The 10,768-nt window shown below is 32.1% G+C and overlaps 2 protein-coding genes across 2 annotated transcripts; one reads left to right on the top strand and one right to left on the bottom strand.

The window, feature by feature from the left end:
• The first annotated feature begins 420 nt into the window (after nucleotides 1–420).
• On the top strand, nucleotides 421–1,661 carry Rpi (Ribose-5-phosphate isomerase). Its single transcript, XM_085958604.1, has one exon. It carries the CDS (start codon nucleotides 430–432, stop codon nucleotides 1,207–1,209), a length of 780 nt encoding a protein of 259 aa, XP_085814730.1. The 5' UTR covers nucleotides 421–429; the 3' UTR covers nucleotides 1,210–1,661.
• Nucleotides 1,662–3,648: 1,987 nt separating this feature from the next.
• Nucleotides 3,649–10,768, bottom strand: LOC147063885 (uncharacterized). The gene is made up of 3 exons (XM_085958603.1): nucleotides 10,656–10,768; nucleotides 10,094–10,466; nucleotides 3,649–4,468 (listed from the first exon to the last, which is right to left on the bottom strand). Exons 1-3 carry the CDS (start codon nucleotides 10,656–10,658, stop codon nucleotides 4,305–4,307), a joined length of 540 nt encoding a protein of 179 aa, XP_085814729.1. The 5' UTR covers nucleotides 10,659–10,768; the 3' UTR covers nucleotides 3,649–4,304.

Below are 10,768 nucleotides of genomic sequence, written 5' to 3'. Positions count from 1 at the left end.
ACTCGTTTCAATATTAAAAATCTAATGGTGGTTTCACAGAAGCATCAAAAGCGCCATTGTGAAAGATTTAAACTAATTGCCTTGCATGCTGTAAATATTAAATAATAATAGGTATTAATAATAATGTCCTTCAAATCGTATAATATTTTTCAATTACCTACCTTTATTATTTAATACGTGTAAGTTTTATTGTTTTATTTCTTTATGTTTTATTTCAAAAGACTACCTATTTTATTTGTTATTAAATTTTATATAAATTGCAAAATTATATTACAGAGATATTGACTAAATACCTAGATACCTGCCTGAGAATAATAAAATTATTCTGCGCCTAAGTATACCCATTGTTAAGTATTCCATAACTGCGAATATATAAAAAAAATATATTTTATTTTACTAGTAACATTTGACCCAAATCTGACAGGTGACATGACTTTCAAACTTATCAGATCCACAACGACTGGTTTCTTTCGCCGGTTTTCTCTTAATCAATTCAATTCATCGAAAATGTCTCTCGAAGAAGCCAAAAAATTAGCCGCATTTAGAGCGGTGGACGAGCATGTCAACAATAATTTTGTTGTCGGCGTTGGAAGTGGCTCAACTGTAGTTTACGCCGTTGAGAGGTTAGGTGAAAGAGTTCGCAAGGAAAACATGAATCTCGTTTGCATTCCGTCCTCATTCCAAGCCAGGCAATTAATCCTGAAACACAAACTGACCATTGGAGATCTAGAAGTTAACCCAATCATTGATATCGCTATAGACGGTGCCGATGAAGCCGATTCAAAATTAACACTCATAAAAGGAGGCGGAGGATGTTTATTACAAGAAAAAATTGTCATATCTTGTGCTAAAAAGTTTATAGTTATCGCTGACTACACAAAGGATTCAAAACGTTTAGGCGATCAGTATAAGAAAGGAATTCCTATTGAAGTTGTTCCTATGGCGTATGTACCAATAAGAGAAAAAATACTTAAACTCTTCGGAGGTGAAATTGTACTCAGAGCGGCAATAGCAAAAGCCGGTCCGTGTGTGACAGACAATGGCAATTTTATACTGGACTGGAAGTTTGATAATCAAGAGCTAAACTGGAAGGATGTTAACCAAGAATTAATCATGATCCCTGGAGTTGTGGAAACTGGTTTATTTGTGGCAATGGCTGATAAAGCTTACTTTGGATTAAAAGATGGTTCAGTTATCGTTAGAGAATAAGTCCCATGTCCTTTTACATCTCATGTCATCCAGTTAAAATCAATAATTCGCCATAATATTATTTAAGTACAGTATTAAATAAGACATTTTTCTATTAAAATATTTCAATAACATTATATTATGCACATTTATCTTTAAAAGTACAATATCTTTGAACTTGTTGCAATCTGCTTCTCGTAGATATTAGTCTCATTTAAAAATTGGCACCAAAACATCATTTTCGAAAAAAGTGGACTTACCGCCATCTGCTTCTGACCCCCAGAATAATTGTGCTTGGAATAAAATGTATAAAACTTCTTGTAGTTATCCATATGGTAACCTATCATTATGTTAACTTTACAAAGGCAAGCTAATTAACCTTGTCGTGACTATGTAATTATATTGATACTTACACTATTTTTGTATTATATTATGTAATATGTTTAATAAAAAACAAATATTTTTTACAAAAAGTATACTTTATTGATAAAATACTTGTGTTACACAATATTGAAGCAGAAATTCAATTACAAAAAAATCACTCCGTTTGTAGTTGCATGACTAGAACATCATCTTTTTTGTGTTTTTAATAATAGATAGGTTTGACATTTAAAAAAATAATTTACTCCTTAATTTATGTTTGACATCTCGTGGCTTAGATTTTTCACATTATTTGTATTACATATTAAAAATATCACCAATCCAATGAAGTAACCAAATATTGTAAGCATTCCTTGACAGTAACGTAGTCGTATTTACAGTTACGAGTAGTTTTACAGCAAAATTTAGCTAGTTTTTTTAGTCATTACGTATGACCGAATACATCAGACACCAGGAATTTTATATTATATTAATTCATCAATAGACAGGTAGTTTAAAGATTCTTATAATATGAGACGATTTACCATTTTTCATATAATTCAGTCCACAATCAATAGGTGATAGATTTCAACTAACTAATATACATTCTTTTTCCAATAAAAAGAAGCTGAACACAATTTTAACTTAACAGAATAATTACACAAGTATATTATAATAATTCAATTGTATAGAGAAAAAGGGCGTAGTCCACACAAATCAAATTTGAGGTATAAAAACGTTTTTGTTATGGTTTTCGGTCAAAGTTAAAATACAAAATAGACATAATTGAAGCTCATGATAATTAATAATTTGATTTTTATATCCCTGATCGGATATTAATTATTGAGTTAATTTAAAAAAAACCAACAAAAATGATGATTAAGCCGTTTTTCCGACGTCACTTCTTTTTTTTAAATTCCTAGCTAAATTTAGATAATAAATCGGCATTTTCAAGTTACGTCCTTTGGTGTACGTTATGCAATAAAATCTATTTTGAAAAAACTGAGGGTTACGCCCCTTTTCCTTTCTACCGTCGAATGCATTTTTACAATTAATATTGACATTGAACACTGTACACACAAACACTTATAGAGAATGAAATGCTAATTTTGAAGAAGATATTAATTTAAAATTGAGCTTCATAAGATTATAGTTTATTGGCGAATATTTGCTAAATAAAATATAGGGTTGGCAGAAGAAACTCTACCAGTGAGAACGGATTAGATTGTTGCAGTGTTTTTTTTACTAATATTTTATAAGACAATTCTATGGAAGATAAGTATTAATAAATATTTTATAGACACAAGGAACTGCAGATAGCATAATTGATATAATCTTGACTACCAATTTATATAAAAATCGGTAATTATCATATTTAAATCAATTTTACTTCAAGATATCTAGATAGACACTACATTTTTGATATGCAAGAAAGTTTTCACAATTCGTTTCAAAATTAGTGTAGAAGGTAATATTTTTCTAACTAATAATACACTAGGTATTATGAATGACTAAATTTAATATTGATTTTATCAACTAACTATATATGTTTCGACTATTAACAGACATTATATTAAAAATAGGCTTACCAACGGACTTAATTTTAATTGTATTTTAATAATATATACTTGGAGTAGGCATAAATCACCCGATACGCATTTTATTTAAATAAAATGGAATGTAAGCGAAATTTATAATAATCTCATCTGCAATATATTTCTCCAAAAATATTATAAATTCAATATTTCCATTTATTTACCGCGATATACTCATACTTCTATTTTAGGAATGCCTATATAAATTTTATTAAATTATATTGGTATTCAAATAGATTATTAAAATATAATACTTATGTTCGAAATAATAAGAATTTTTATATATAGGGCTAGTGTGTATACAAAAAAAATTGTTCCACTCATGTATTAAAAATTCATAAAACTATTGAGAGATAAAACGATATAATTCGAGGTAAATAAATGTATGAGATAATTTACATTTACGACCATAAAATTCGTTATCGTTAAATCGTACCAAGGGTTATCGACATTTAAATAAATATAAAAGCATGCCCTTGAACTGTTCTGTACAGATCTTTTTTTTAATTAAAATGGCTTCACAGATAATAATTGAATCATTAATCATATTATTTTCTACTCAATAAAAACCATAATTATTTGCATGCAATCAATAACGAACCAAACAACAAGCTAAAATACAGAGCATCATCAAATGGGGGTGTTGAGGGTATGTAGAACTTAGCCGTGTCTTGCCAAACCCTATTGATCAGAAAGTAAGGTAGTACATAATATGTTGACATACATGAAGCTTACCGCCAAAGAGCAGTACTTACGATAGACACGATGATATCAAAAATAATCAACTGCGATTTTCCTTTGTTATTAAACATTTTTTTTTAAATTGTGCTGATTTTTGTCTAACCAATTCCGTCGACATCATTTAACATTACAATATAAAGCTTTGTAATGCAGAATGCTTTATTTTTTAATGAAAATAAAATCATTATTTTACTTTTTTTCACTTCTTTTACGTTTCCATTAAAAAAAACATGCTTATATTTGGGGAGGCACCAATATTGGGTTGGCACCCGGGTGGCAAGCACCCTTGATGTGACCCTGCTAAAAGATGTATATAAAATGATACATTGAACGATTGAGATATAAACGATTGCTTGTTGATATACAAGAAACCGCATTTACAAAGACGAAATAAAATAAATATAATAGGAAAAGGAGATATTAATATAAACTAGTTTTTTTCATGATTCTTAGGAATTCTTCTTGGTTGATCTCACCGTCGCCATCTCGGTCCGCCTCATCTATCATCTCCTGCAACTCCTCGTCAGTCAGATTTTCTCCCAATTCCTTGGCCACTCGTTTCAAGTTCTTAAAAGATATCCTTCCTGAAAAGTATTACAATTCTGATTAGAAAGGGTAAATCACAATTTATGCTCCAAATGGAGCCACTCAGGTTGTTTGTTTTTACAAGGATTGGTAGTTAGCCATTTACTCAAACCTTATTTATAGACTATGATAGGAAGAAAACAAAGAACATCATAACATGATCAGACCATGCCTGATCCTAATAAAATTATGAGCATCCACAGAGTGTTGTAGGTATTAACAGATTTTTTATTACAAGAAATGGATGTTAGCCACTTGCTCAACCTATTAGGTCCATACTCTGACTAAACACAAATTGAAAAACAATATGTGTATTTGCCAGACCCAGGATTTGAACCTGGGACCCATGACATTATAGACCGGCGCTTAAGCCATGCGGCCATCATGGGTGTTAAGCTGAGTTTTGAAGAAACTTAAGAACTAAGTTACGTACTAAGAGCCTGATGCAGAAACATTTGTCTTAACTAAGATTTCCTCAGGACAAAACACTATGCACAAACATCGTCCTTAGCTAAGATCATGTTGTCTATGGTTCACCTCGTCTTAAAGCTTCGGTCGTTTTTTCTATTGAAAATAATACCATATTGAAAAATTCTCTTTCCTATACTGCCGTCCTAAGCGAAAGAGCGGTATCTCATTTTTTTTCGTTTTCTGGTTTTTGTTGCCTTATGAACATTCAGGGGGTGCCACATCTATTTTCCTAAGCGATATAGCCGCATCTCATTTTTAAATAGGTAAAATAAGCTAATTAAATATGGCGTATCTCAAAATCACAATGAAATCCTAAGCGCAATAGCAGTATCTCAATTTCCTAAGCGGTTTAGTGGAATCTCTGAGATACGCCTTTTTCGCTTACCATTATGACCGAAAAAGCTCACAATATTTCGCTAGCGACAATGCCATAATTGTCGGCTTGACGTTTCGGCGTGTATTATTGTAGGTTTGACAAGCGTGTTTTCATCAAAAATATATCAAGAGTGTATTCAAGAACGATGAAAATGATGATTATGTGTCAATAAAATATAATGGAATTAGGTAAGACATTAATATTATTCAAATACAATGCATTTAAATTTCTCGAAAAAATGCATGTGAGGTTATGTCAATCACATTCGATCAAATCGACTTTTATATTCTTTTATACTACAATATTATCAGCGATTGTTGCGAAATTTGGTTGTTTTCAAAGTAAGTATTCTGAAATCTATATCTAAAACTGAGAAAGAATTAATAAAGAATAATTCAGCTGTTGCTGAAACGATTTTTTTTCGGTTCGATATATCTTCAAACACGCGTGTTAACATGATCTTACTCCCTACTTCATTTAGCTTCAAATGTCTTAATCGTGTTGAATAATAAAATGCCTAATTCTTGTCAAATTTGGGATCACAGAGATTATAAGTAAATATTTCACTGTATAATGTTATTATTAATTTCACTAATTATTAATAAAAAATCTTAACTATATTCTAAAGATCGAGAGGTTTAAAAGAATACTATTGTATGTATTAAAAATACTTTATGCAGTCATCAATTGTTAAAAATAAATATAAAGGATAATCAGGCTTCAAAATAATATAAATAGATTATCTACAACGTTTAGGAAATGTCCAGGCTTATGCTTTGAAAATACCATAAAACCTCAATTTTGACCTACGCGACGCGGCGCACGTGGGCCGTTAAGTGCGGACTTACGTCATTTCAGAAACTGTTAAATGTTCGGAACCTGATGTTGGTGAGGCAATGCAGAACAATTTGGGTGGGTATGGTTTCAGAAATGCTTCAGGATGAAAACATATTGTGTTTTGAAGGTAACTTTGATTTGTTTTAATCGATATAATTCAATATTATGTCCGTATTTATAGTGTATCAGATAAAGGCCAAGCAATACAATATTACTTATAATACGTGATTTTATTATTTCAGACCAACGTAGATGTAATGTGATATTATTTTTGGCCGCCAGTTAGTCCTGCTACTGCTACTGCGACTATGTATGATGTTACTTCTTTGAATCAAACAGAATCTCCAATAAATGATATTATAGTTGAAGATTCTTCATTATTATTAGAACTTGAGCCAGTTAATCCTGTCAGTTCTAATAACACTGTCACTGAAGATATTCGACAAATATTGGATGAGGGTGAGATTAATGAGAATAATGGCACAGGTGAAATTTTTAGTGAACGTAAACGCAACAGTGATGTCCTTTACACAAAAAAGGGATTAATTAGAAAGAGAAAAAAGTTTGATTTGTGTTTAAAAGAACTAAAAAAACAAAAGTTGCAAAAAATAGCAGAAATGCATGCAGTAAAAAATTGTTGTGATACTGAAAAAATGTGCTCATAAGTGCGCTGAAATGATATCTGAAGAAAGGACGCAGTTTCTTAACAAAGAATTTTGGAAATATACAGTTCTATGGCAAGAAAGTCTTTCATATTACATCATGTTTCAAACGTTCCTGTCAAGCAAAATGACAGTTAGTCGTGTGTGCTGAGAACGATTTTAGAAGTAATAACACTTCGCACATCATTTAGTTCTGACAACGCGACTGGCGCGTTTGCATTAGTTGGCCATTAGATATAATTAACATGATATTTAAAACTTGATTTGTACGAAAGTATAAAAGAATGCAAGTTTTTGAAAATAAATGTAAGTTTTCCTACAACATCATAAAGGCCGAGGTCGTATCTATTATTTCGAAACCAAATTTACTAAGCAAAATGGACGTATCTCATTTATTAGCTTAAGTTTTTAATTTTTAATTAAAATTAACCCATAAGCAGTTAGGTAAGTATGAGAATAGGTATTATATCGCATATTAACATCAAATAATAATTTAAAAAGTGGTGCGGTTTGTATCTTTACAAAATTGCCCATAGCCAAAAATTAACATTTTTGAGATACTGCTCTTTCGCTTAGGACGGCAGTATAGTTTAGGTAAATTATTTTATAATTGTTAAACGATGACAAAAATATGACAACTGCACTTTATAAATGCAATAACTATAAATACATATTAATATTTAATTATAATACTCTTATGTTTCCGTTGTAAGTCATTATACTTGATTCTACAGGCACCGCAAGATATTTTTTTAACATGGTAACACTCTTGTTTTTTGCGCGGTATCAGGCGAACATAAGTAGAGAGGGGGAGAATAGGCCTGTCTATCCATAGAAAAAGTATCGATACATGGAATGGGTATCGTATCGAAAGAAAGTGTCGTCCTTTAAGAAAAGGATGGCCCACACAACCTGAACCGAGCCCCCACTCCCCAGGCCAGGATTTTTAAATTTACTTATGGTTAAAAGCAATGTGACGCTCAATATTAGCGTTTTCAAAATGAATGCTGTATTTTGAAAACGTTACAAGTCACTATTGTGTTTTAGTCAAAATAGTGAAAACAATCCTATAGGAATAAAAATAAATAGGTAGGTAGATGTAAAATATATTATTTTATAGCAAATGTTAACCGTTGTCTTTAAAAAAAACTACTAACATTTGTGTATTTAGGTAATATGAAGATTTTTGCAACTTATGTCACTGTTCTTTAAAATGTGTCAAGCAACGTTTTCGAAATACAGCATTCAAATGGTGTTCGAGGTAAAATGAAGGATATTCACTGTATTTTTAGTGATTTTGTATATTTTTTAATATATCTCTATATTAAAAGGTCCGCAGTCCCCATTCACTGCGGACCATTTAATTAATATTTAATTATCACATTTAAATAACATGCTAATTATATCTAGTGTCCACCTGATGGGCAACGCACCAGTTGCGTTGGACGTAGTGAATGGGTCAGTTTTATACGACCCGGGTCGGTGTGTCAATTTTATTTACCATTGGTGAGTGTGCATAGTGCCCGAAGATGCCGAAAGGCGATACTTGTGTCGCAAAAAACGATTCAAATGGAATAGTACAAAACTTAAAACCATTAGAATTTATATCTATTTGAATTGCGGAGTTGTCAAGTATCGCGACATACGATAATAAAAAAATGAATCGTACTACTATTGTTAGAATCGTTGAAATAAATAGTGCGCAGGCAACTTTTTTAGTGTTAGAGCAAATTTGTGATGTGTGTTTATCTCACTTATCTGATTGACCCCCAGGCTAGAGCCCTGTTAGTGAGCTAGGTGAGCTTAGTGAGCTTAGTGAGCTAGGCTAGAGCCTGGGGGACATGTTTGTAAATATCATTGTCAAATTATGGTTGTTTGCGAAGGATTATTTATAATTTTATTATATATCCATCGTTATCGAAAGAAATTACCAATAGCAAAATATCGATGTATCTTTCATAAAGTATTGATACTTCAAAATATCGATATTTTTGTTACGGTCCTGCACTCATGCGTAATACGGAAGGGGGCGTGTTCATAACAAAAGTAGTCTATGGTTAAGGATTCCTTAACTCTATACTCAGGATTGTCTATAGTTAAGTCATCCTTTTCGGCGACTTATCCTTAGGAACGATTTCTTAGATTCTGCATGCGGCTCTAAGTAAGTAAGTCAAATGTTACAACTTATACTGGTGGATCTATAGCAGAGTAATGCAAAATTGTGACTGAATTTTAATCATTGCAACTCATTGAACAAATTGAGATTATGATCGTACATAATGTTCAATATTATTTGTCAAATCTTGTGAATTATTCATTGAATAAGAGAAATAGTTTATTAAATTGAGATAACTAAAAAAAATCTTCAATGATGAAGCCCCACTTTTGTCTTGGCCTGGTAATAAATAAACAAAACAGCTGATACCGGGGGAATGAAAACCTGTAAATGAAATTACTGTATGGTGTGGCATTTAGGTGCGTTATATGGTACCTCATCACGATAATAAGTCACGGAATCTGGTACAACCTATTCGCCATGAAATCAAGAATCTACAGGCTGCAATATTGAAGGAAATGCCATAACCACCACAACTTTGCAGAGCGGCCAGTGACTTGGCTGATACTATTTGTGAAAACATATTTTATTAAAAATCCATTTTTTTAATCAAAATTTTAGGCACACCCACACATTGAATATACTTTTTATGAGAGGATGCATCTCATTACACTGAGAGTGAAGAAGCGATGTTGGAGCTGGATCAGCCACGTGCTTTGGATGCCTCAAGAGTATTTAAACTTAGCATATTATTGTTCTTCGATCCAACCAAATTTTGACATCCTGGAATGTCGCTAAATACCACCCACAGAGTATATACAGTGGAGCTACAGAATACTCACATTACCTGGGAAGTTGCAAGACTGGCGGGTGACGAGGATTCTTGGAGGCACCGTATGGTGTCCATATACTCTACCTGGAGAGCGGATATGGTCAAAGAAGAAGAGTGAATGAGTATGTTTCTAGCTTAATTCAGAAGAGTTTGAGGTACCTATAGATAATTTTTGACATTTTTAAGGCAATTGGGATTGTTCATTGGTCTGCCTATTGGTATGTGGTATGCAGCCAATAAGGTGTCGGCTGATTGGTATGGAGGGGTTTGCCGTTAATGAGGTGTAGGCGAGTCCAAAATTATAAATGGACTCTATACAATTTCTTACATGACTCTCACTTCGTCCCGAGTCTCACAGAACAAAAAAATTTGAAATATTGATTTAGCTACCTGTTTCATCATCATCAAATAACTTGAATGCTTTCATGATTTCTTCTTTAGTATCCTTCTCCGCCATTTTGATGGTCATTAGTGAAAGAAAGTCGTCATAGGAGACCTTGCCTGTACCATCTTTATCTATGTCTGCAATCATTCGTTTTATTTCTTCTTTTTTAGGTTCAAACCCGAGAGCCCTTATGGCAACTTTCAATTCTTTGGTGTCAATAGTTCCGCTATTTTCGGTATCGAATAAGTCAAAGGCTTCTTTGATATCGGTTTTTTGTTCATCAGTCAATTCAAATTTAGGGCCACCGGATTTTTTCCTTGCGCCAGTTGTCGGTAACACTGTTGAAACAGCTGGTTTCTTCAAAGGAGGTGCAACCGACTGAAAATAATAAAACAAAAATTCAAACGAATAAACCTAAATCCAAAAATATCACACTGATTAATTGAATAACATTGTTAGAAAATCTGAAAACATTTGACACAATTCATTTTGCTAAATGAAAGTCGCGGTTTATTGAATCCCTATCGTAATTTAAAGATCAATTAAATACATAGTGACCATATTTACCATTTTCAATGTAATACTAATAAGCAGGGGGTGAACGTAATCAATATCTTTGTAATATAAATTCAGTGGCAGGATTCAAAATACTGCCATATTTAAACAAAAATTTATCTGTC

The sequence above is a fragment of the Rhyacophila brunnea genome, unplaced genomic scaffold (genome assembly GCF_057557595.1).
Source record: "Rhyacophila brunnea isolate RB1 unplaced genomic scaffold, BYU_Rbru_1.0 scaffold_8, whole genome shotgun sequence".
In the NCBI taxonomy this organism is placed as follows: domain Eukaryota; kingdom Metazoa; phylum Arthropoda; class Insecta; order Trichoptera; family Rhyacophilidae; genus Rhyacophila; species Rhyacophila brunnea.
This window is presented reverse-complemented; position numbering and strand designations above follow the sequence as displayed.